Raw genomic sequence first — 24467 nt, forward strand, 5'->3', positions numbered from 1 at the left:
CGTTGTCCATGCTTTCCTAGTTTGATCATCTTTACGCGCCAACTACAGTCACTCGTTTAACAATACATACCTAAATTGCTACAACCATACATTCTATTCATAAAACCGTAGATTATATACGTAAGTGTCTTCCCATTTCCTAAATACATGCATGTCTCTATTTATGTCTTTATTCGTTGGTCCGACCAAGCTCGGAGTAAGCATTCAAGGCCAACTGCCCACCGAGGTGCGCATACAGGATATTCCCACCCTTGATCTCCCCACGACGGATCATATCCATCATACCCGCAAAGCTCTTTCCCTCATAAACCGGGTCCGTGATGAACGCCTCCATCTTCGCCGCATATTCAATCGCATCCCAAGTCTGACGATCAGGAACACCATAAATACCAGCATGGTACCGCTCATCAAGAATAACATCCTCCTCGGTAATATCATCCTCCGTAAGCCCAATCTTGGCAGCAGTATTCTTCGCAATACGCAAAACCTGCGCCTTGGTCGCCTCAACCGTCGCAGAAGCATCAATCCCAATAACCTTCCTCTTCGCATCCTCCGGATACAACTTCTCCAACAACTTAAACCCAGCAATCATCCCGGCAAAAGTCGACCCAGTAACAGCACAAACAAGAACCGTATCAAAGAAAACCCCCATCTCCGCCTCCTGCTGCCTAACCTCGAACGCCCACCGCGCAAACCCAAGTCCACCGAGCGGATGATCCGACGCACCAGCAGGAATATAGTACGGCTTCTCGCCGTCGGCCTTGGCCTGCTCAACAACCGCCGCCGCGGTATTCTTATGCTCGATGCCGAATCCCGACGGATCGAGTCGCACATCGGCACCCATCAGCCGCGACAGCTGGATATTGCCCGTGCTTTCATAGCCGGGATCGGTCCAGTCGACCCAGTGCTCTTGCACGAGACGGGCTTTGAGTCCGGAGCGCGCAGCGACGGCGGCGACTTGGCGCGTGTGGTTGCTTTGCACGCCGCCGATGGAGACGAGGGTCGTGCAGCCTTGGGCTTGGGCGTCCGCGAGGAGGTACTCGAGTTTGCGGGTTTTGTTGCCGCCGTAGGCGTAGGCGGAGTTTAGGTCGTCGCGTTTGGCGTAGATGGTTACGTGCGGGTGGGGGTTGTTTTCGGCGAGATCGGCGGTTATGCGGGGAAGGGGGTGGATTGGTGAGGGGCCCAGTAGGAGGGGAGTTCGGGGGATTGTGGAGAAGGGGGCTGGTAGGGTGACCGGGTTTAGGTCTGTTGGCTTTGAGGTTGTCATGATGTTGTAGAGAGGTGTTGGGGTGTTTGGGGTGGTATTGTTGTGTGGTGGTTTGGTGGTGGAGAGAGACTTGACTTTAAAGTATAAACACAAGTAAAGTTGATGTGATAGACTGGATATAAAGAAGACTTGGAACATGTTGATTCAATACACTATCATATCGTGGACTATATACCCCCCCTCATAGATATCGCCGCGGGCATCGCCGCGGCGAGCGGAGTTGGAGTATGATAACAGAAGACTGCCCCTCCTAGACCCATCGGCACCTTAATCACGCTATATGCAGGTAGTATACAGCCTATCATAGGGCGCCAGCGACATTATTCCGAAGTAGAACCGAGATTGTTGTGTTTATCAGTAGCTCGTTGGTGCGGACTTGGTGGGGGTTTCGGACACTCGCCGGCACAGTTATAAACTGCGCGGTATCTTTGATTCTGTCCCGCGGCGATTGATATGATTAAAGAGATTGTGTTTAGTGTTTGGAAGTCTCTTGAGACCCAAAATAGAAGAAGAGAGAAGGTAGTCTCAGGCATCATCACCTGCGAGCTTGAGGGCCTAAGACTATCTAATGCTATGATTATGTGGTTTGGATCATCCGTCAATCGATCTACGACACCGTGGTATTGACCTGATATCATCCTAAGATTTGCATTGGATCGACAGCTTTAGTGATATCATTGCCTTTGACAACCCATTGAGCTGATATCATGATTTACACATCTCCCGAGGTCACCCTCAAGGTGCCGCGGGGTTGAGGACCTTGATGACAGCCTTAGTCCTACAAAGGACCATGTCCCCGCATGAATTGTACTGTTATGTAGAAAATATTTGAATCCAAAGAAATAATTAAAGTCATATTTCACATCAGTTATTTTTTATCGGCAAAATATTGCATTTATTGCATGTCGACGACGCAACGAACACAGTCACCCTCCTTCATCTGATCGAAGGCGGTGTTAATACCGTCTAGCGACTGGCGGTGAGTGATGAACTCGTCCACCTTGAGCTCGCCGTTGAGGTAGTCGTCGACGAGACCAGGCAGTTGTGTGCGCCCCTTGATACCACCGAAGGCACATCCCTTCCAGACACGACCAGTGACGAGTTGGAATGCTGTGACATGTGTTAGACAAGGAGAATATACATTGGGAAGTGAGAAACAATGGGGGGTTAACTTACGGCGAGTGGCGATCTCCTGACCAGCAGCAGCGACACCGATGACAATGCTCTCACCCCAACCCTTGTGGCAGGCCTCGAGGGCAGCACGCATGACACCGACGTTACCAGTGCAGTCGAAGGTGTAATCACAGCCGCCATCAGTCATCTCAATAAGGTGCTCCTGGATGGTCTTTCCGGAGAGCTTGGTGGGGTTAACGAAGTGGGTGGCGCCGAACTTGCGAGCCCAGGCCTCTTTACCGTCGTTGACATCGACGGCAATGATCATACCGGCCTTGTTCTTAACGGCACCCTGCACAACGGACAGACCGACACAGCCGACACCGAAGACAGCGACGTTGGAGCCCTCCTCGACCTTGGCAGTCACGACAGCAGCACCGTAACCGGTGGTGATACCGCAACCGAGCAGACAAGATCGATCGGTGGGGATCTTAGGAGTGACAGCGACGACCGAGATATCGGCAACGACGGTGTACTGTGAGAAGGTGGAGGTACCCATGAAGTGCAGGAGGTCCTTGCCGCGGGCCTTGAAGCGGGAGGTGCCATCGGGCATAACACCCTTACCCTGGGTGGCACGGATCTTACCACAGAGGTTAGTCTTGCCAGACTTGCAGAACTTGCATTCACGGCATTCGGGAGTGCTACGATTGTCAGTGGATTGTGACGCCGAGATCGGAGCCGAGAACGTACTAGAGAGCGACGACGTAGTCGCCGACCTTAACGGAAGTCACACCCTCGCCGATGGACTCGACAATACCGGCACCCTCGTGACCGAGAACGACGGGGAAAGCACCCTCGGGATCCTTGCCGGAAAGAGTGTAGGCATCTGAGACATGTCAATAAATTGTTGCGATAGATCGGGTTTTCCTCGGCATTGTATTTGTTTTTCCGTGTCAGAGGGCGGGGCTGATGGCGGGGCTTACCGGTATGGCAGACACCGGTGTGGTGGATTTTAATGCGCACCTCACCAGCCTTGGGGGAGCAACCTCGATGTCCTCAATGGACAGAGGCGCACCGGCTTCCCAGGCGACGGCAGCCTGTCAATTGTTCAGCACTGTTCCATGACTCACAAATTCGAGCTGTGCTGGTCGACGTCATATTTGCGGGGTGGTCGGATCGAGCTTACCTTGCAAGTGATTGTCTGTAGATTCCCGGAGTCAGCCAAGTTATTCAGTTAATAAAAAAGAGAGAATAGTAATTTACCTGTCCTACTGTGCTGGCCATTGTGTATGTTGATCTCCAAACTAGCACAATGTTAGCAAGTTCAAAAATGCCAAGGGGGAAAAAATCACTCACAAGAATATGGTGGAAGAAGAAGAGAAGGGGAAAATGACGGGCTTTTGAAGGGTGGGGGGTGGATCCGGGTATGAGGGGAAAGATAAAAAGCATCAAGAAGTTGGAGATCCGTGACAGCTTAGAACTCCCCTCATACCATTTCCAAGATTCTCCCCACTTGGAGAAATTCAAGATAAGCCACTTCCCGTTCAAATAGAAATATACGTGATCGGGAAGGCTTCCGTGTTCCGCGGGGAAGGTCTGATAGGGGGGGTATACATACCCTATATGCTCACCTGAGTGCACTATGTTGTACATATATACAAGGTAAGCACTATGTATATAACCCTAGAGGTATAATCAACTAGGTGAGGTCCTTGATGCATTTTTATTCTCTCGTATTTTGATCATAAGACTAATAATGTTATGGCAAAAACAGCATGAAAACAGCATATCGCCGACCTCGGAAAACTTCATTAGTCGCGGAACATTCGTTATATCCATCCGACAACTCCCAGCACCGATAATGGGAGATATGGTGTTGAATCGAAAGCAAACCGAGTGGACTGTTAACGGCAGCAAATATCCGACAGCCCTCAACTCCGAGTTTGTACGCCAAACCCTCCCCCCACCCAAAAAGGAAAATGAATGCGCGCCCTCCGGATTCACGACCGCAAAGTTGCTTGGGCATAACAAGGGATAGATATCGACTTTGAGGAGAGAAAGGTAACCCAATCTAAGCTCTATTTTGCAAATTTGTTCAATATACATGGTCACACATCTTCCTTGATTTGGTTAAGTCTTTTGTATTTTGAGCACCGGGAGAGGAGAGGTAGATATCCCCCGTGCTAGTTTCTATGGTACACGGAAAGGAGCCGATCCTGTCTGCTTCCTCGCCAAATAGGTCATCGACCGCGCTGTTATCTCTCTAAACCTCCATGTAAAGCCATTGTCGGGCCGGAGACAACCGGGTCGATGGAGCCGCCTCGCCAATCACCCAATTCATCGAATGCATGCCAAAACAGAAAATAGTCATCGACAATAGGTTTTTTATTATCAAAAGTAGACGCTTAGTTGCCTCCCATGGAGCCACTCTGCATCATGGCGGCGTTCTGCTCCTGGAAGCGCTCGTTCAACCGGGCGGAGCTCTTGAGGTTCTTGTCAACACAGCGCATAATGCAAGTCTCCTCGCGGTTGATGAGGGACTTGGTGGTGAAGTCGTTGACACAGTCATCGAAGCAGCGCTGAACCATCTTGGAGTACATCTGAAAGAAAGGATGTTAGATCTTGATCATAGCAGAAGACAGGTGGTTGATGGTAAACACGGGATCACAGGCAAGGGGATAAGCGCAAAGTTGAATCGCCGACGGGGGAGTTAGGAGGCACATACGGTCATGAACTCCTTCATCTGCTTCCGCTCCATGCGGGAAGCGAACTCGCGCTGTTCCGATGCGTTAAGTCTGTGATTTGAGTATTAGCGGTTTGCTCAGAGAATGATCCAGAGGAACAATGGGATAAAAAACACGACAGGAAAGTAAAGAAGGTTCAAAGAAGGTACTTACCCGTCCATTGTGATAGATGAATGATATCAAGATGTTTTGATGGTAAGATGCTTTCCACAAGTCTCCTGCCAGCTGCCAGCTCCGCTGGTTCTGAGCTTCTCGGGTGCCGGAGAAATATTAGCCCACGCGACTTAAAATTGTGTGCCTTAGATACCAGGCCACCATATAATCAACATCGCGTGTTTGTTAATTGTATAGCCCACGTGGTCCTTAATTTCATAATTTTTTCGTTCACATAATATCTTGGACAATGAGAAATTAATATTTATCATAGTAGGAGTATCAGATAGATAGATGTACGATACTGATGCTTTATTAGCTCTACCTACTCCAGGACTATTCCGCAGGATAGTTTATCCGATCGGAGAAATATACTAAAGTTGGAGTAGCTTATTCACGTGATATATCAACGTCACCAATATTTCTTCAACCTCACTTCATGACGCTATGAACAGCTAGTCCCACCTCACTGACTTTTTGCATGTAGTTTAAACGGTTTCGTGTCCGCGGATGGGAAGTTACGGCCCAGGCCTAAAAAAATCTTCTTTCTGTTTTATGCCATTTACACTTTTAACCAATACAAATGACGTATAAGATGTCAAACCCTATGTGTAGAATATGCGTCCCAGAATGGACTCTACAAAGGATCGAAATAACGCCAAAGACTCGAAAATTAGTAGGAGATCCTTACGTCTTTCGAGAGCCGATCTTCCCTATACCCGAGACATATTTTCCCGCAATGGACCAAGTGGCAATGTATATGCTCCAATTGAAGAGATAACCTTGGAATCTGTATACTTCGTTAACTTCATTGGTCATGGGGTAAACCCAAAAGTCAAGTGATTTGAAGAACCAAAAAAAATCAAAATCGGTACCTGGTCCGGAAGATATGAAACCCGATATAAGCGACTGATCTCCAAAAAAAATGCCCCTAAAATGCCCCTAAAAGGGTCCAGACACGTTCCAGACAATCCAGGACCCGTTGGTTCCAGACTATCGTAGTACACCCAGGCGGGGGCAGTTCTTCACATTTTGCTCAAATTCTAGAAATTCCAAAAATGTGGCTAGTAGTAGGAGATCTACGTTGTACTCCGTATAATTTGTAGGACCGTGTACTCCGTAGCAAATGAGATATCCTCATCCAAAATTTCCCCTGTAGCATTGTGTACCTGTACTCCGTATATTGATCTAATTTAATCTATATGACAGGCGACCCTGACCCATCTTTAACTTGTCCCGGGAACCTTGGGTCTCTATATTGTGCTATTCATAGTCTCATGTTCTGAGAAAGAAACTTCCCCTTAACAATACTCAAGGCATTAAACCCAGATAATAATCTCTGTCATATGTGTTCGGCTCTTGGCTCGTGCCCCCCTCCCCCGACTCATTGACCCTTTCGAAACCCTGACCTTTTAGCCCTTTCGCATCCCTTCATCCATCAGACTCACGCAACTCAAATCCTTTCCCTCCTTTTCTTCCCATCCTCTTTGTTCTCAGTCTCTCGTTCTCGAATCCCATCTCTGCTCTTGCTTCGCCTCGGAAACGTGCCTGTGCTATTTTGGGCCCAGCCCCAGGATTTCTCACACGAGGGCGGTGACGCAGGGCCCCTTCAACTTTCCCGAATCCCTCGATCGACACACCCACTTCTCTGCGCCTCTCCGCTTCTTAGTACCTTCGATTCCATCTCGAGTCGCCCTCCGGACTCGCCATGGTGACGGTCGGCAAGTCGCACCCGGGCGCTGACCCTGTCCACCCTCTCCCCGCCTCACCAGATCCGGTCGGCTCCAACTCCCCGCCATCGAAGCGAGATTTAGCTTCATGGTGGAAGCAGTTCAAACGAAGCACTAGAAAAGACGAATTGAAAGGTAAGCCATATTTCGTGAATGCGATATAAGAACACAGGCGACCGCGTAAATGTTTCCTGGAGCGCTCCGGCTCGCGGCGGTTCGCAACATCCCCCTGAGCCTCGGGGTATACTCCCCTTGTCGCACAGGAGATGATTGCTGTAATTCCCCATGTCGGAGCTGGGGACTTTGCTCGCTGTTCAGTTGATTTGTTCAGGTTCCTCGTTATTTCTCGAACTGGTATGCTGACCCATTTGTCGCAGAAGAGGCACCCCGCGGCATCTTCGGGATTGCGCTCAATGTCAGCATCAAGTATGCCAATGTGGCAATCTCCTTAACGAACGATCATGGCGAGAGCTTCATATATGGATACGTGCCTATTGTTGTTGCAAAGTGTGGAGTTTTTTTAAAGGAGAAAGGTTAGCATTAACCTTACTATACTCGATGAATTGTCCTCGATGAATTGTCGCTGACATTTTTTTTAAAAAAAAATAGCAACGGATGTGGAGGGCATATTTCGTCTTAACGGATCAGCCAAACGTATTAAAGATCTGCAGGAGGTCTTCGATTCCCCCGAGCGATATGGCAAAGGACTCGACTGGTCCGGATACACCGTCCACGATGCAGCAAACGTACTTCGCCGATACCTGAACCAGCTTCCCGAACCCATCGTGCCGTTGGAGTTTTATGAACGCTTCCGTGAACCATTGCGTATCTACCAGCGACAAGTCCTAGAAGGCAAGGACACAAACGATGCCGATAAGTTCGACCACGCAAAGGCTGTCGAGACATACCAGAACCTCATCATCGAGCTGCCCCCATTGAACAAGCAGCTGCTCCTCTATATCCTCGATCTTCTCGCGGTTTTCGCCTCAAAGTCCGATCAGAATCGCATGCCGTCTGCCAATCTGTCTGCAATCTTTCAACCAGGCATGCTGTCTCACCCCCAGCATGATATGTCACCGGAGGAATATAAGTTGAGTCAGGATGTGTTGATCTTCTTGATCGAGAATCAGGATCACTTCCTGTTCGGAATGAGTGGCACGGCTGCCGATGAGCAGACCATGAAGGAGGTCGAGGCAGGGATCCCACGACCCGCAACTCACCAGACTGTTCGACGATCGGTATCCAACGCCAGTGCGAACACGGAAAGCCATCGCAAATTAGACAGTATCCGACGAAATGTCTCCGTTTCATCGCGCAACTCCCGCCACTCTAACAACGCTCAAAGCCCCGTAACTCCCACCTCAACCACCGCCGGCGGCGGTGGTGTCCACCGAAGCAACACTCTGCCCTCAAAGATGGGTCCCGTCTTGACCTCTGCACGTTATGCGCGAGCCAACGACACTGGATCGAACAATCCTTCTGGCCTTTCTGTTTCTCATCAGAGTTCTCGATCGACAAGTCGAACACCGTCAGTGCGGGAAGAGCCCGAGCAGCCTGCACCGATTCCTGAGTCGGTCTCTCATCCGGCCCCTCAACCAGTCCCTGAGCAGACTTCCGAGCCACGTCCTGAGCAGCGGACCCCTAGTAAATCGACAACCCCGCTGACTCCTGGCAACGTCTATGTGCACACGTCAACCCATGGCCCATTGCCTCCGGCAACTGCGGAACGTCTTAGCCTCAGCGAAACTGCTAGGCCACATGAGAATATCAACACCGCGGTCGCCTCACCCCCGGTCGCTCCACCCCCACAGGTTGTCACCCCGAGCCGTGAGCGCAAACTTTCAAATTTTTTCACGAAGTCACCGCCCACTGATAGTGAACTGAAAGAACCTCGGCAGCCGAATCGCTTGAAGAAGAAGCGCATTCCCGGTAGTGCAAGCATAAGCGCGCAAAGCTCGGCTAATTCACTCCATGCCTCGAGTGTAGATCCTAGTGCGGATCTTGAACCTAAGCATGAAAACCGATTTGTAGAAGCTGCTGTTGGTGACACCACTCCGAGACCACCAACCGCTGCCACACTCGGCAACCGAGAGAACACTTTCGATTCGAGCCCGGCTCCCGTAGAGGGTACTTCGCAACCTCATACTGACCATTCTTTGCGACCTCACAACTCGCGCACACCCTCCTTGAACTCGCGTTCATCATTCACGGATCAGTCTGATATGGATCAGCCTGAAGATGTTGCTCGCCATGAAAATCGGCGTAGTTGGCGGTTCCATCGGTCATCCAAACGCACCGGCGAACAAGTCGGACTAGGTTTCGCGTCTCCACCCCTACTAGCGACGAATCCCCGAGCTGAGCAAAGCACCAGTTCATTCGGCAGCGGTCACTATCAAAGCACGGACCTCTCCAATCACCCACTGAGCTTGGATGCTGGCATTCAAGGCACCACTTCCTCCATAGGATCAGAGCCCGAGAAGAAGAGTTTGTTCGGAAAGTTCAAGGCCAAGGTCGCTCAGGTTCGGGACGGTGTTAAGGACGATCGTGAGCGCACAAAGAGCCCCACCCGATCAGAGCATGACCCTTCCCTCACCAGCCAGCCTCTTGCTCCCGTTGCTACGGAGCCGACAAATGGCCACCCTATCTCAGTCGAAGTCCCACGTGAACAGCCCAAAGAAGAGCATATGCGTTCGCCCGTGTCTCCCTTGCCTGGCGCTGGTCTTCCCCCATCTATTCCCGAAGAGCCGCATAGCCCCGAGGTGACTGCAGCTGTGCCTGTCGTTGAACAGAAGGAGTCTGCTCAGCTCCCCGCTACCGAGCCCGTGTTGGCACCAGAGCCAACAGTGTCCCCTGAAATCCCGAAAGAGACCGCAGGACCGTCCACCTCGGCTGCTTGATCCCTTTCAAACTGTTCTCACAAAGTGTTTTCATTCTCCTGCTTCTATTATTACCACGATTGCTCTTCCGTCGATTGCACCTTTATCTTCTATCCAGTTGTGCAGGATTTGTTTGACCATTTGAGAGGGTATGCTTATTCACAGAGCATTGGCGTCACATGAGGCGTTGGATGATGTTGTTTCTCTCATCTTTATTTTCGTTCGTGATGAATGGGCTTTGCCCTCGTCTTCGTGCTCTTGTTACTCTCTCCTCCCTTTGCCGTCCATTAGATGGCGTGTTGTCCTCCCGAGCTCCCTTTGAATGACCCCCCATGTATTCTTTATCCCGTTGCTCTCACCCACCCCTGTCTCCTCGCAATGGTTCGAAGCTCTCTTCATATTATTACCCCGTTTGCGGATTCTCAGTTGATCATGTTGCCATGTGGAATGAATGTACGTCTTGTCTCTGCGATTGCAGCCGGTCTGTCTTGATCTTTTTTCGTGTCCCCCCCCGGATCTCGCCCTATTCTTAGGTTCAGCTTGCGATATCGGTCTGGCGTTAGTGTTATAAACCCGATGGCAAGAATAGGGATGCTTTTCAAGATTTCTTTCGCTTTTCCTTCTGTATAGGTGTAGGGTGTGTGTCCACTGCTGAAATGCCGCGCCGGTGAAATCCTGGGGAATTTGTCAACTCACCTCGTACGGATGGTATTTAACAGTTCGAAACTCTCTGAGAAAGAAGCAATGGCTTATCATACCCATATTTGAGGGTGAAGATGGTGTTGCCACATGCAAGACAGAGGGATGTTGTGGGGTTTCGAGTTCACTGACGAGTCAGTGAAGCACCACCTGGGCTATTCCTACGACTAAGCAGGAATATCACAACCATGGAATAGCCTGTGATACTCCCTTGTGCTGGTAAGAATGATTGCTTTTCACCACATAATACTGAGCCCCGTCATATAGGTACAACTGCTTGCTGTGATGCTTTAAAGATCATCAAATCCATTGAGGGCGCCCTAGTCACCTACATGTACAAATATATGCATGATGCATTCAAGTAAATAAAGAGACATGTTTCGAATGTGTTTTTAGGACTGTTGTAGCAATGCATGACCCTCTTCTAATGGAAGGCCAGAAGGAAATATATAGTGCGCATCTACATACATATATTTGACCACGTCTTGTTGGGGATTATTATCTTGGTTATAAGCCACCTCTCATTCATTTGATATCTGAATAGTCCGAATGTTTACTGAATACGAATTATAAATTGAAGATCTGTCTTCTCTTTCTCCGTCATGTAAGGACTGTGCGTCTGCATATAACCCTCCTAATACTATTGCTTAAGCACATGGTGATATCACTTTGTCAACTCCATCACCAAGTGTATCGGAAGTTCGGCTGCTCCCGATCCGTCAAATCCATCAAATCAGTCTCTAAAATATGATGTTGGTCACCCTCGTCTGCGACGACCGTTGCTTCGCTACGTTTATCACGACGTCGATTCTCGTTTAGGTAATACATCCTGCAAAAATTAGAACGTGACAGCCTCTAGATGTTGAGTGGTCACTTACATTAAAGCGGCTTGAATGACAATCATCATCGACGCGGTGACAAAATATGCGCGGAATCCTGTGGGATATGTTGGTGCTTCGGAAGAGATGAAGAACTGCGGCGTAATGATTTGGCCAACACAATAACCAACAAAGATCATGACCTAAATGACACTTTCAGTCAACATCATTTCTTGTGAGATAGGAATGTGTAGATGCGCTTACACTTGCTGTCATCTTCTTAGTGAATCCAGCGACATTGGATGAGATCATCGACATGCACATGATGTATGAGACAGTACATGTGAGGAGCGAGTAAACGGCCCCTAGGCGCGACATTTTTCTGTCGGTCGGAAGGGCTGCAACGATTAATATTATTAAGAGGGAAATGAGGATTGTTGGTACTCACTGTAAAGGAGGACACTCCCGACGAGTACACAAATATTACTCAAAATCATCGCAATGCATCGTCCTTTGCCAATATAGGAACAGATTCCACCACTGATTTGTTAGAAATAGAACCATGCGAAGTTAGAGCTGGAAGAAAGTGGAAGAAACATACGCGAGTAGTACTGAGACAAGCTGAATCGCATGTTCGGGCATGGCAACTACTGTCGATTCGACGCTTGAGTAGCCAAGGCCTGTGAGAATGATTTTGTTGAACTAAAAAGAGTCAGTCACCGAAGTGATGCACTGAGTGTAGTATTGTTCACTCACAGCAGTCAATCCGCCACCGGGAATACATTGAAGGAACACAATAGCAAAGAGCATCAACACCTGGGGGTCGCGGAAGCATTCGATGACCTGGTATTTCTTATACTGCCGATTCTTCATTCCGGTATGATTTTGCAAGACCTAACGGATACGTCAGCCACACGATCCCGTTTTGTTGAAAATGAAACTTACCCTGACAACCGCAATCTGCCTTTCGCGTGGGGTCAAAAACCACGCAGTCATTGGGGAGGAAGGCATGGCGAAAAAGAGGAATATTCCCCAGGCCATGGTGATTGGACCGAAGATTAGGTACAGATATTGCCATCTACCCAATGCACCATGGAAATGGCCGATTCCGTTCGACACGCCGTCACCGATAAATGCTGCAATCGGACCACCAGCCCACCATAAACACGCCCTTAATGCATGTTCTTGTGTGGTGTAGTACTGGCTGACTAGGAGGGTAAACACGGGGTTATTGGATGCTTCAAAGACGCCCAGGAAGAACCGGGCGACGGCCAGCGTTGCAAAATTGGTGACTCCCGCTGTGGCTGCGACACACACTCCCCAGAGGAATACCATACTTCCTATCCAGCGGCCGATGGGTAGTCGCTGCATAAAGATAGAGTTGGGGTACTGCCAGATCAAAAACCTGTGTTACATTAGTACATTAGACCAGAGAGTAGATGGGGATGGGATCGAGCAACATACCCGAAGTAGAATATTGAGTTAGACCAGCTGTACTGTTGACCTACAAGGCGCTGGAACAGTTAGTTTGAGGACAACCATAAGCCTTTGGATGGATATGCCCTTACCAGGTCAGTTCGAAGCCCATAAACTGCCGCTGTCGACAAGATCCCTTTGTCGACAAAAGAGAGTAGATAACTGATGAGCATCTGCACACTTAGTATTCAACATGTGTATTGACAGAAGGCGGTAAGAGATTGATTCTTACCATAGGGACAAGCGATAGATCTAGCTTCCAGCGGACAATACTCTCTTCTCTTTCGCTGTACTCCAGCACCAGGTCGCCGTTAAACATCTCTGCGGCATCGTCGCATCCCTTGTCACGCATAGTCTTCTCCGCTTGGGGGATGGCAGCCTCCTGTATCTCGTGTTCTCCCATTTTTGCAATCAGCTTAGATTTTGGGGAACACTCTAAAGAGTATTTCTGTTTGTAGGCAAAGGGGCATATGGTTCTGGCGGCCGAAGGAGAATAAGTACTCCACGGTTCCCATTGCAGCCACTTGGACCTAGCGATATTCCCCGCAGTATTTTTTTTAATTCCCTTATCAATGCCGCTCCTTCACCTGACCTGGGGTAATGATAGTCATGATACTAGAGATATAACAGGGGTTCATAGCCGGGAGCTAAGCATCGGCTACGCCGAAATATCGGCTACTACCGATGTCTCGGTAGCAACCGATATCCCCGAGATAGCCTTACCCTAACCATTTGCGACGTCGGGAGACTGCCGAAGTAAATCGTTCATAAAGAACGCCAATCTTCTGGATAAGCTTCTTCGATAGCCAATTGACTCTCTGGTAGACCTGCACGAAGGATACTCCAATTCCAGGGAAAATATGTCCGTGCATCCGTTTTATCAGCATGTGGTAGTCAACGGGTTGCCCTATGACCGTGGATTCTCCTATGGCGAGCAAACAAAGGAGAAGATCCAGCTCAATGTCACGCACTATAAGCAGCCCGGCAAACTAGGACCATGGTATGTCACTCTGATTCCAAAAATATGCTGAAGGATGCTGATTTCTAGGTCTTCGGTTTCGAGAGTCATCCAAAACTGCTATATTCCTGGGCTGCAACGTTACTGGCCATCAGGATGGGAAGAGATGCGCGGTGTTGCCGCTGGCGCTGGTGTTACAGTCGAAGACATCGTCATGTTGAATGCGCGATATGACCTCTCGCATGTAAAGTTCGAGGCTGTTCCCGAAACTCCCGCCGCAGAAGAGCCCAAGACGGTGGAAGTCGTTCCTGAAATTTCTCAGGAGACGTCTGCCGTCGAAGTCACTGTCGAAGAGCCCAAGGTATCCGAAGTTGCTGAACCTACCGAGAAGAATCCTACTACCGAGGAAAAGGCTGTCGGTGAAGAACAGCAGGTCGAAGTTGCAGAAGAATGCACCTCCGCAATCATTCTCGCCCCTGCGACAAGGAACCGGGAAGTCTTCACTGCGCAGAACTGGGATATGTCTCACCGACTTGTCACTGAAGACGCCATTATCTATCTTGAGATTCATCCTGATCCCTCCGAAAATATCCCGTCAATGTTCCTTGTCACCGAGGCGGGTCAGCTGGGCCGCTCAGGGTGCAACAGCGCCGGGCTAGGCCTCACAGCAAATTCCCTGCAGAGCAACATGGATCTAGCTCCCGATTTGTCAACCCCTATCCCTCCCTCTGGGGCATTGCGACGGCTTTTCCTTGAGCAGTCTAAATACTCAGTCGGACTGAAGTGCATCGCCCGAACCCCACGCCACGTCGCATTTAATATGATGGTCTCATCTGCCGACGATATTGGCATGTGCCTGGAAGTGACACCGCAGACGATCTTCAGGTCCGTCATTTCATCGGGTTCGGAAAAGCCGTACCTTGTTCACAGTAACCACTTCCAGACTGGCCCCTTCCTGTCACAGACCCAAATCGCGGATACATACCTCGGTGGGAGCTCATGGTATCGGGGTGATCGACTTGAAGCAGGTCTGTGCAAGCAGGCACAAAAGGAAAATTTGATCGAACAGGATATTGTGGCAGCATTCCGGGACCATGCAGGCTATCCGCATAGTCTATGTGAGCATGTCGTTGAAGCAAAAAGTTCCAAAGAGGAGAACTCCGGGCCATATTCTGGACCCACGTCGACTGTCTGTTGTGTCGTTTATAATCTGTCTAAACGCACGGTGCGAGTGTGTAAAGGTTGCCCGTGCGAGGGAACATTTCAAGATTTTGAGTTGCGATGAAAGAATATAATTTAGCCCATCATTTCCTCAAGCCTAAACTGATCGCGAATGTAATCATCTTCCACTAAATCATCAAAAATCGACCAGAAGCCCTCGCCCCCGAACGCGTTTGTATCGACTGGAAACAATCCGTTCCAATCCGGGGGTTGGCTCCGTTTCAAAATATCCATCATCTCCCGCGCGAGGGTTTCAAAAATATCTCTAAACCGTTTTGTCGACGGCCATTGCTCTGAAATGGCAAACAGAACACTCGAACAGGCTCGGATGTCTTCCAACGCGACGAGGTCAGGTCTGTCCTTCCTAGTCCAGCTGGCGTATAGGAGGGTTAGACCAGCCGTGAAGATGGAATGTAGCGCCAGGAGATTCCAACCCAACGGGCTTCGCTGATGGAGCACTTTGTAATGTTGGCAGATGTCCCCAGATGCCCGAGCACTCAGTGCGATATACTCTGCTGTCTTCGAAATCTCTCCTTCCGCTTCTTTCTTTGGTGTAGTGATACGTCGCTGGAGGAGCATACGCAGTGCCTTGCTGTATTGAATATCAAAGAATTCCCTTGTATCGTATAGCGAGTAACCTGGGAGAACGAAGGAGGCATCTATCGGAACTGGGACAGCGAGTTGCCAAGCATCGAGCTCATACCGGAAACAGTCGATCTTTTCGTCAGAAGTTTCATGTACATCGGCTCCAAATATTTCACGGTGTATGCGGCTTTCCAGCCGTCGTAAATGACACATGTGGGTGAATGATTGGTATTTTGGCGAGTCATGTACCTGTTTGTTGATAAGTATTCAGCGTCATCATACTCGTTCGAAATAAAATGGAAATTACCGGAACGTCAATCTCATGTTCTGCTAGGGCGAATGGTCTGCCAAGGGTCAATGAGACCGCTCGATCCAAAATGTACGCACTCCAAAAGACACGATTACGCAGGTTCAGGTCCTCTTTATTCATTTGTCGCGCCCGAGAATCACGAAGATTGCGGTGAAGACCCATCTCGACCGCATGTCTGATGGCAAGCCCAATAATGTGCCAACTTCCAAGATTTGACACATTACTAGGAGTTCGGAGAAGATAGAGGGCAATTAACAGGAGGGCTTGGACCCGTTGCAAGCTCTGGCTCGCTAGAGCAGAGTCGATATGGTGAAGGGCGCGTGTAAAGTATGTCTAGATAGGATTCAGAATTGAATATCTTTTCTTGAGATCCTGTGATGTGACATACCTCTGGTCTTGTACATGGACGCATCTCAGGGTGTAGCTGAATGGTCCTCGCAGCAATAGCGTAAACCATATACAGTAAGAAGAGATTAGGGGAACTATGATCTTCGTCTCGGTTTGTCTGACGGAATACATTCCGAAGAGAAACCTCGTCAAGAAATGGATATCGAGGATGCACTCGTTTAAAAAATGTATCCACCAACACATCCTCTTGGTCCGTGGCTACAGACTGCTCTCGCATTGGTGTCTGATCAGAAACAGTAGTGTCATCACCTCTGACTCTTTCGGTTAACATAGACTCAGACAAGATTCCCTCCACGAGCCTTGAAAGCGAGAAGCCCGACGTTGCACCGATAAATGATGGCTCGGCAGCGGCATTCATACTCAAAAGCACAACATCTGTCGATAGCTCGCCATGGTAGTCGACCGGCGAGATGGAATGTGCGGCAACTTCATGAGTGCAGCTTTCATTCCTCTGGGACCGGAGACGGTTCTGTAGCTCAGCGACTTGTCTTTCTAGTCTGCTAGCATGTTGTAACAGTTGCGTGTGCTCTGTGGTTTGGAGGGCTTCAAGTCCAGGCAATGTTGGCCATGTACAATCTGCGTTTCTTAGAATCTCCACACTGATTTTCATTTCATAGATTTTCAAAGCATACTGGATCCTGACCGCTCACAGGCCGAACATACGGGGAGCTCGCCATTACACTATTTGTTGTCAGTAATTGTCGCTTGCTTAAAAGCAGCGTCATATAATTGCCTTTGTCTTACGGCGCTTGCAGCGCTCGCAGGCAATAGATGCCCGAGTTCTCCGATGTGGTGGCATCAACAAGATGAGAGGTGATCTAGCGGGGAGGTTGAAGGGGAGAATGCACCTATATCTACCCCGAGTGGGTAGACTAACCTATATAGGCAGCTAGATATAGAGTGATAATAACCTTCCAAGGTTGAGCGGGTAACCGAGGATAAAAGATAGCGACGCAACTAGAAACTCAATTTCTCTATTTTCAAAGAGCCTGAAGAAAAATATCATACTGTCACCGATTATTTTGGAGAAATATGGAAAGACATGCTAAAACAAAAAAAAATACAGCACTCCGAGAACGATTATCTACTGCATTAAGAGCTACAATTTTTTCATGAACCATGTATTCATGTAGATAAATATGGACAATTTGAGTAACAACCACCTTGGAAGTGATGCGCAAGTGATTCTATTCCTGAGAGGTAAGGCAGCAAACTTATTCTGCCTGGGAGATCGGGAGACACGGCACCAAGGCCACTCAGCCAATCACTATCGAGCTGTCATCCCCATTGAAGACCCTCCCATTTCCACCCCGAATCAGCCGAGAGCTGCTCAGGGTTTGTTTTCCACAGAAAGTTGCCTGTTGAACACTGCAATGGCCCCAGATAACTCTTCTACACCAGGGGCATCCTCCTTGACCCCCCCAGGCCTCCGACGAGAAACCATCCGCCCCTCCCGTCAACATCCTCCCCTCGCTGATAGCCCGGATCTACTCAATTGCGCACCCAGCACTCCTTTTGGCATTGGGCGCTACTCGTTTTCAAGCAGTGGTTGCTGATCCCACTAGGGAGCTTCTTTCCACCTTACCATGGCTCACCCTTGTACAAATTTTCTACGTGATTGTTTGTCTTCCGCCCGCCGGGTCGACACCGTCAACAGAGACGAGCGCGTCCGCCCCGGCTGATGGCAAGTCAAGTCCTCGGTCATCTGGGCCTGGTGGTGCTGTACGTCATGGAAAACATGGAAAGCGGAAGCAGCACGCCAACAGCTGGGCGTGCATTTGGTCCCGGTTACTGGTACGCGATCTTTCTCTAAATTGGGTGCAAACTGCGAGTCAATCGATACTGACATGATTTTCTAGCCGGCTCTGCTTTCGCTCTCTCTGACCTTCGCCCTGGCAACCCCGGTTCTGACAGTTCTTCTCGTTCTATTCGGCGCCCCGCTCACAACGCACAATTCCGAGACCGTCTTATGTGCGGCCCACATGGCCGTTCTATCTGCAACGGCTCTGATCTACGCCCATGGGCTGGATCGCGCCGTTTGGAACGAGGTTTGGGGCATTGCCCGTCCTGCTGATGCGGTCTGGGGCAGTGCGCTCGGCACAGGCTTGGGGGCGTGGTTCGGCGCTATTCCTATTCCTCTTGACTGGTGAGTTATATGTTCATACTGTACTTCAAATGCCAAATAGTTGACTAACTCAATATATGAAGGGACCGACCTTGGCAAGCATTCCCAATCACGATTCTCGTTGGAGCCTACATCGGATATGCGGTTGGCTCTTTGCTTGCTCGCACTCCATTGGTTTACGGCAAGCGTGTCAAATTCACTTCGGAGGTGAGCGAGACCGAAAAGAAGACTAATTAGGGACTTTTCTTTTTCGTTGAGTCCTTTTATATTTGCACAATACGGCATATCTCTGAAGATACATGCCTGGCTTGTATTGCTTGTATTAGCACAAAAAGCTCTTACAAGTCTGCCGCCACCAGTTATAATTGGTTTTAGATATCCAAAGAATTAATTTGATAATGTAAATTTCTTTAATGAGAGCGTCTTTTTATTCACAGCTTGCTATGATCCTTGAAGCTACCATGCCGCCCTGAGCCTTTGCTAAACTTCGCTGCACCTGCGATGGCTTCCTGCGAAATCACCTTGCTCCCAGCATTGAACTCCTGGGACATCGCATCCTGGAACGAAGATGCCTCATACACACTGTAGTAACACGACTGGCGATCTGTGTTGAGACATATCTCAGGGAATGTGATGAGCTGCCTTGCTATCCCAATAGCTTCCTTTAATGATTCTCCTTTAGGAACCACCCGACTGGCAAGTCCCATGGCCAGCGCTTCCTGGGCGCTCACAGGCCGACCGGTCAATATCATATCCAAGGCACGACCAAGCCCGACAATGGCTTGCAACCGGACAGTTCCTCCATCAATCAGAGGCACACCCCAGCGTCGACAAAAGACACCGAAGACTGCGTCTTCTTCAACCACGCGCATATCCGCAAGTAGACTCAGCTCTAGTCCTCCTGCGACGGCGTACCCGGAGATAGCACATATGACTGGCTTTTTTATAATGAGTCTGGAGGGACCCATTGGCCCCAAGTTGCGTCCAGCGATAGGTTGGAGGTTGTCGCCGGGTTTGTCGTCGTTTGCCTGTGCAACTTTATGGAGGTCGGCTCCTGCGCAAAAGCTACTGCCAGTACCTGTCAGGACACACACTTTTTGCTTCGGGTCATCCTCAAAAACAAGAATGGCTTCATAGAGCGCCTTCGCAGTCAAGGGGTCGACGGCATTCTTCCTATCAGGGCGATTGATTGCAATCACCGAGATACCAGAATATGAGGAAGTATCTGTAGTCACTCTGCTATGTTCCGCCATATCCAGAAACCAAGGAGACCATTATCAAAGAAAGCGAGATGTTGCTGTTTGAACATTTTATAGACTTTCCATACCTCGGCTAAACCCCACTCTCTCGACCTCCTCCAACCATCTCCGCCACTCAGATCTACGCTGTCGGGCATAGCACCATGTCTTCAGCATGTATAATCTGTCATAAAAGAAAGGTGTCGCATTAATAATCCATTGGCGTGTTCTCGAGTAATCGCTAATGGTTATAGGTGAGGTGCGATTATGCGACGCAAGACCCCTGCACCAACTGCAAAAAGTCAGATGTGGAGTGCAGGTAAGTACAACCTCAAGAGAAGACGAATAATTGAAAATTAACTCCGTTCAGACCATATACAAGAAAGCGCAAGAGATTCACCAACAGCCTATCGCCAGGGCGGAATGTGTTAATCTCTGCTCCCTTGAGTCAGACGCCGCGGAGCTCTCAGGTTCCTCCCGAGTCACCAGAGGCGCAAGTAGCTTCACAGCGAAATTCTTTGAGCGAGTCTCACGGAGTGGTTCCAATTGAAACCAATGCAGTCGTGGTCGCCAATAATGGCGAACCGTTCATTAAAGAAGAGAGTTATCGCGGTCGCAGTGAATATCTCGGCGGCAGCGTTCCGTTTGATGAAAATATGGTGAAACCCGGTCGCGAAACTACATATACCAACCCCAAAGCATCGGCAACTGACATGCAAATGCTCCGCGATCAAGGTGCTTTTGAGTTGCCTCCGGTATCAGTTCAAAAAGAGTTAATGGCCAGTTTTAATATGCACTGTGCACCTTGGACACCGGTTGTGGACCCAAAATGGCTAGATGAGAGTGCGCTGCGATCAATGCTGCTCCTTCAGGCTATATTTCTCGCTGGAAGTAGAGTTTCTAAAGCTCATTTGGACTATGGGTCTAGCGAAGTGTTTTATCGACGAGCGAAATTACTTTTCTTTTTTGGTGGTTGTGACAACCCTTTAATTTCTATTGTGGCCGCCTGCCTGCTGCATTGGTATAATCCGGTTGGGCCCGAGGATGTCTCTACTGATACCAGCGGGTTTTGGATTCGAACAGCCGGAGCAATGGCCTTTCAGATTGGGCTACACAAGGAACCCTCGCCAAATTCTCGAGATCGGGGCTTCCGGAGAAGGCTGTGGTGGTCTCTCGTGGTATGGATCTCCTTGAATGTGGAATACACAAAGTGTCATGCGCTAACATACTTAGGTGCGAGACAATATAATTTCTGTTGGCGTCGGCCGACCACGAACTATCAATCTACGCGACAGTGATGTGCTTCCACCATCACTTAATGATTTCCCTGTGAACAACTTTAAGTCTCAATTATTCCTAGCCTACTGCACGATATCCCGGCTTCTGGGAGACACGGTTGAGTCCCATCTACGAAAGGAAATCTCTCGCCAAAGGCAGGTTGATCTTGAGAACGCCGTCTACCGATGGGCAAAACAAGTCATTCCAAGGTTACGATCGTCTGTCGCAGATCAAGACGATGCGGCTATTTGTAATCTTGAAGTGCAACAGCTGCTGGTCATGTATTTCGTGGTGCTCACTATCCTCCATCGCTCGCCTACGCCAGGTAGCGTACCGCCCGCAGCATCGCTAGTCGCATCTTCATTCATTGCCGGTATTTACGAGGAATTTTTGCTTCGCGATGAGCTTCGATACTTGGGTCCTGTTTTTGCATTCTATCCACTATGCGCTGGACTGTCACTCCTATCTAGCTGTCGCTATGCCAACCTGCAGAGTACCGCCGAACACGAATTAACAGTCATGAAACTCTGCCTCCAAAAGCTATCTGAACGGTGGCTCTCGGCGGTCGGGCCATTACGTGCACTGAACAAATTGACCGAGAAAATCCGAGAGCTGGGCCCCTTCGAGGGTCCCTCGCCTACGCTCGACCCGGATGCTGCCTCGTTCTTTGAGGGTTTCGACACAAAACTTTGCAAACAATGGCAAGCCATTGGACATTGCTCGGATCCCACTAGTGGGAACACGGGGATTACGCCTACTTGCACCATGGCCGACATTCAAGACCCTGATACCCTTCGGTCCCTTGATGCTCCACCGGGACAGCAGGCGGATACTTACGACTTTGCTTCCCTTGATGTTAGTTTGGACCCATTTAGCAATAATTGGGAAGGTGCTGGATTTGACTGGAGTGGCTCCTGGCTACTTAATATATGAATACAACAAGGCTTGGTAATTGGCGTTACAGAAAAAGTGGTCTTGGTTAATGTCTTGTTTTCTCTATGTACAAAAGTCTCGCATTTTGCTTTCAAAATACCACATGGAGTTTGTTGTATCGGTTAGACTACATGTCGTCTATAGCTTACCTCTATTATTCTTTTGCACCTCAAGATCATAATACTGCCTGAAGTGATCCAGAGATCCAGGATTCGCAACGGTGCTGCTAATAATCTTGGGAAGCTGTCCAGACGAAATGACCTGTTTGACCAATGTTTCAACCTTTTTCCCGTTCACCGTCATAGGAACCTCTTTGACCCCGATCACGAAACGAGGAACATGTTTACTACTCAAGCCTTTTCGAATTGCATCCTTGAGCTCCACAGCAAGTTGGCCCGTGAAGGGCTTTCCAGACTGCATGATGACGAACAGGAATACAACTTCATCAGAGTCATGAGGTCGTCGACGCCCCACACAAAAAGTGGTTGAGATGACCGAGTTGAAAGGAGCAGATTCGGTGATCGAGTATATGTCTGACGACCCGAAACGAATACCCTGTGGGTTCAGAACACCATCGCTGTCGGGTTTCCAGTCAGCATGCAGTTCCTTCCCAGGTTATACTGACAGGGAAATGTAACTTACCTCCTTCCATGAATCTGCCAACCTTTCGTTTGTGGGTTATAGCTCGCCCAATCGTGTTGAGCCCAACAATTTTCGAATTTCTCGAAATACGCGCTCTTGTATTTCGATCCATCTTTATCGCCCCAGAAAAAGACCGGCATTGAGGGGAATGGTTTGCGGCAAATAAACTCGCCATGTCTTCCAGTAGTCCTGATCGAATCCCCCGTGGCAGGATCGACAATGTCCAAGTCGTGTCCAAGCATAGGAAGCTGGATTTCTCCAGGATACAGTGGACCTGCAGGGTCAGTCCCGATCCAAGAAGTCGCCAAGTCCGTTGCACCTGTTACACTGGTGAGATGAACACTCGAAGGGAATGTGCGATAGAACCAGTAATATTGGTCTTCACCTAGATGAGATCCACCCGTCTGCACCATTCTAAGAGACGATAAGTCGAACTCGTTCTTCGGGATGCAGCCGGTCATCTCGAGCTCCTGCAGGTAGCGAGGAGAGCAGCCCCAGTATGAGACTTTATGATACTCTGCGATTTTTGCCAGTCCTTTAGCACTTGGCCACAACGGAGATCCGTCGTACAGAATCAGAGTCGGACCTACGGACAGGTGACCGACCATGACATTCCACAAGACCCATGAGGTACTGCTGTACTGGAAAACAACATCTTCGGATGTCAAAGAGTTGTGTAGTACAGATGTCTTCTTGTGCTGCAAAATAACGCTGTGGCTGTGCACCAGGCATTTGGGCTGACCGGTAGTGCCGCTAGTGTATAATATATAGAGTGGATGAGAGAAGGACACTCTTTTGAACTCTAGCTTGTCCTCCTGTCGTGAAGTCGATAGGAAGTGATCGAGACTAGGGAATATCGGCTCATGGGTCCCCGTGATGGGAATCAAAAACACCTGTGGCTTTGAGTGCAATGCCTTCACGATACTCTGGATCTTAGCAACGTTCGATCGCATTTTCCCCTTGTACGTAGACTCGGCATCTGCAAAGAGAAGTCGTGGAGTGACCTGTTGCAACCGTGAAACACAGCCCTAGTATTTCCAATCAGTCTCTTTTCTCCAGTGGTTCTCATTCCTTCGGAACATACCTCGTCACCCAAATCCGGTGCAATACTGGTCCAAATCGCGCCAATACTCGCAGTCGCTAGGAACAGACCGATTGACCAGACGCTGTTCGAGATTATAGCAGCAACTCGATCTCCTTCCTTAATACCGGCCTGGAGCAAAGCACTCCTTGCCTTTCTGGCATTCTCCCTCAACAATCCCCATGTCCACACCTCCCCACTCAGATCCTGGCCCTCTCGAACTCCAACAAGAGCTGTCTTGTTCAAGTCCCGTCCAGACACAACATTTTCTGCATAGTTGACAGTTGCTCCGGGGAAGAATTTGGGAACCTTCTCCATTGGCGTGCTAGGATCGAATGCAGATGTTACTGTCGGAGGCAATGATGGAATAATTCCCGTATAGCCATGGAGGTCTATCCAGAAATCTGGCAGATTCTCAACAGACCATTGATGCAGATCATGAGAGGAGCGAAGCTGTTGATTGAACTTCTTGTTGATATGTGCACGATAAATGTTCATGGGTATTTGGTCTTGGGGAGTGGTAGGCTCCCAGATGGGACGAGGCCTGACACCGTTGCTCTTCGTAGGGTTTACCATTTCTTATTTATTTCCCTGGTGCCGGTTATTGACTTTGAAGGTACTTATATTCGGAATTGATTGAGTACAGAGTGGTTTATATTGACAGACAGAAGACACAAAGCTACTCTCAATAAGCACATTAATAGCCCGCCGGCATTCGGCACCCGGCCATTTAATACCCGCATGGATAATCTCATTCCGGTAAATCTGACGCATTGCTAAAAACACCCATACTTTAGGCTCTTTCGGTGATC

The 24467-nt window shown here is 49.2% G+C and overlaps 12 protein-coding genes across 12 annotated transcripts; 5 read left to right on the forward strand and 7 right to left on the reverse strand.

The window, feature by feature from the left end:
* Nucleotides 1-169: 169 nt before the first annotated feature.
* N7487_006021 (putative 1-aminocyclopropane-1-carboxylate deaminase) lies at nucleotides 170-1267 on the reverse strand (the record flags this gene model as incomplete). Its single annotated transcript, XM_056873768.1, has 1 exon — nucleotides 170-1267. The coding sequence occupies one exon, from the start codon at nucleotides 1265-1267 to the stop codon at nucleotides 170-172; it is 1098 nt and encodes a 365-aa protein (XP_056731488.1).
* Nucleotides 1268-2162: 895 nt separating this feature from the next.
* Nucleotides 2163-3664, reverse strand: N7487_006022 (bifunctional alcohol dehydrogenase/S-(hydroxymethyl)glutathione dehydrogenase; the record flags this gene model as incomplete). Its single annotated transcript, XM_056873769.1, has 7 exons — nucleotides 2163-2377; nucleotides 2444-3081; nucleotides 3131-3266; nucleotides 3364-3412; nucleotides 3472-3477; nucleotides 3567-3581; nucleotides 3644-3664. The coding sequence occupies 7 exons, from the start codon at nucleotides 3662-3664 to the stop codon at nucleotides 2163-2165; spliced, it is 1080 nt and encodes a 359-aa protein (XP_056731489.1).
* Nucleotides 3665-4136: 472 nt separating this feature from the next.
* On the forward strand, nucleotides 4137-4418 carry N7487_006023 (uncharacterized protein; the record flags this gene model as incomplete). The annotated part of the gene is made up of 1 exon (XM_056873770.1): nucleotides 4137-4418. One exon carries the CDS (start codon nucleotides 4137-4139, stop codon nucleotides 4416-4418), a length of 282 nt encoding a protein of 93 aa, XP_056731490.1.
* Nucleotides 4419-4765: 347 nt separating this feature from the next.
* On the reverse strand, nucleotides 4766-5285 carry tim9 (protein transporter TIM9; the record flags this gene model as incomplete). Its single annotated transcript, XM_056873771.1, has 3 exons — nucleotides 4766-4980; nucleotides 5106-5175; nucleotides 5278-5285. 3 exons carry the CDS (start codon nucleotides 5283-5285, stop codon nucleotides 4786-4788), a joined length of 273 nt encoding a protein of 90 aa, XP_056731491.1. The 3' UTR covers nucleotides 4766-4785.
* A 1505-nt stretch (nucleotides 5286-6790) lies between these two features.
* N7487_006025 (uncharacterized protein) lies at nucleotides 6791-9904 on the forward strand (the record flags this gene model as incomplete). Its single annotated transcript, XM_056873772.1, has 3 exons — nucleotides 6791-7142; nucleotides 7385-7540; nucleotides 7617-9904. Exons 1-3 carry the CDS (start codon nucleotides 6986-6988, stop codon nucleotides 9902-9904), a joined length of 2601 nt encoding a protein of 866 aa, XP_056731492.1. The 5' UTR covers nucleotides 6791-6985.
* Nucleotides 9905-11263: 1359 nt separating this feature from the next.
* On the reverse strand, nucleotides 11264-13279 carry N7487_006026 (uncharacterized protein; the record flags this gene model as incomplete). The annotated part of the gene is made up of 10 exons (XM_056873773.1): nucleotides 11264-11411; nucleotides 11461-11603; nucleotides 11665-11798; nucleotides 11849-11940; nucleotides 12002-12102; nucleotides 12157-12294; nucleotides 12346-12805; nucleotides 12865-12914; nucleotides 12969-13049; nucleotides 13109-13279. 10 exons carry the CDS (start codon nucleotides 13277-13279, stop codon nucleotides 11264-11266), a joined length of 1518 nt encoding a protein of 505 aa, XP_056731493.1.
* Nucleotides 13280-13736: 457 nt separating this feature from the next.
* On the forward strand, nucleotides 13737-15119 carry N7487_006027 (Peptidase C45 acyl-coenzyme A:6-aminopenicillanic acid acyl-transferase; the record flags this gene model as incomplete). The annotated part of the gene is made up of 2 exons (XM_056873774.1): nucleotides 13737-13876; nucleotides 13925-15119. The coding sequence occupies 2 exons, from the start codon at nucleotides 13737-13739 to the stop codon at nucleotides 15117-15119; spliced, it is 1335 nt and encodes a 444-aa protein (XP_056731494.1).
* An 11-nt stretch (nucleotides 15120-15130) lies between these two features.
* N7487_006028 (fungal specific transcription factor domain-containing protein) lies at nucleotides 15131-17035 on the reverse strand (the record flags this gene model as incomplete). Its single annotated transcript, XM_056873775.1, has 4 exons — nucleotides 15131-15889; nucleotides 15948-16283; nucleotides 16339-16855; nucleotides 17022-17035. The coding sequence occupies 4 exons, from the start codon at nucleotides 17033-17035 to the stop codon at nucleotides 15131-15133; spliced, it is 1626 nt and encodes a 541-aa protein (XP_056731495.1).
* Nucleotides 17036-17497: 462 nt separating this feature from the next.
* On the forward strand, nucleotides 17498-18720 carry N7487_006029 (PIG-F family protein; the record flags this gene model as incomplete). The annotated part of the gene is made up of 4 exons (XM_056873776.1): nucleotides 17498-17558; nucleotides 17839-18152; nucleotides 18218-18504; nucleotides 18567-18720. 4 exons carry the CDS (start codon nucleotides 17498-17500, stop codon nucleotides 18718-18720), a joined length of 816 nt encoding a protein of 271 aa, XP_056731496.1.
* Nucleotides 18721-18914: 194 nt separating this feature from the next.
* On the reverse strand, nucleotides 18915-19736 carry N7487_006030 (enoyl-CoA hydratase/isomerase family protein; the record flags this gene model as incomplete). Its single annotated transcript, XM_056873777.1, has 1 exon — nucleotides 18915-19736. The coding sequence occupies one exon, from the start codon at nucleotides 19734-19736 to the stop codon at nucleotides 18915-18917; it is 822 nt and encodes a 273-aa protein (XP_056731497.1).
* A 291-nt stretch (nucleotides 19737-20027) lies between these two features.
* On the forward strand, nucleotides 20028-21932 carry N7487_006031 (fungal specific transcription factor domain-containing protein; the record flags this gene model as incomplete). Its single annotated transcript, XM_056873778.1, has 3 exons — nucleotides 20028-20040; nucleotides 20139-20899; nucleotides 20955-21932. The coding sequence occupies 3 exons, from the start codon at nucleotides 20028-20030 to the stop codon at nucleotides 21930-21932; spliced, it is 1752 nt and encodes a 583-aa protein (XP_056731498.1).
* A 138-nt stretch (nucleotides 21933-22070) lies between these two features.
* N7487_006032 (uncharacterized protein) lies at nucleotides 22071-24231 on the reverse strand (the record flags this gene model as incomplete). Its single annotated transcript, XM_056873779.1, has 3 exons — nucleotides 22071-22509; nucleotides 22575-23602; nucleotides 23659-24231. 3 exons carry the CDS (start codon nucleotides 24229-24231, stop codon nucleotides 22071-22073), a joined length of 2040 nt encoding a protein of 679 aa, XP_056731499.1.
* Nucleotides 24232-24467: the final 236 nt, after the last annotated feature.

The sequence above is a fragment of the Penicillium crustosum genome, assembly GCF_028827405.1.
Source record: "Penicillium crustosum strain IBT 35664 chromosome Unknown utg000002l_segment0_segment0, whole genome shotgun sequence".
In the NCBI taxonomy this organism is placed as follows: domain Eukaryota; kingdom Fungi; phylum Ascomycota; class Eurotiomycetes; order Eurotiales; family Aspergillaceae; genus Penicillium; species Penicillium crustosum.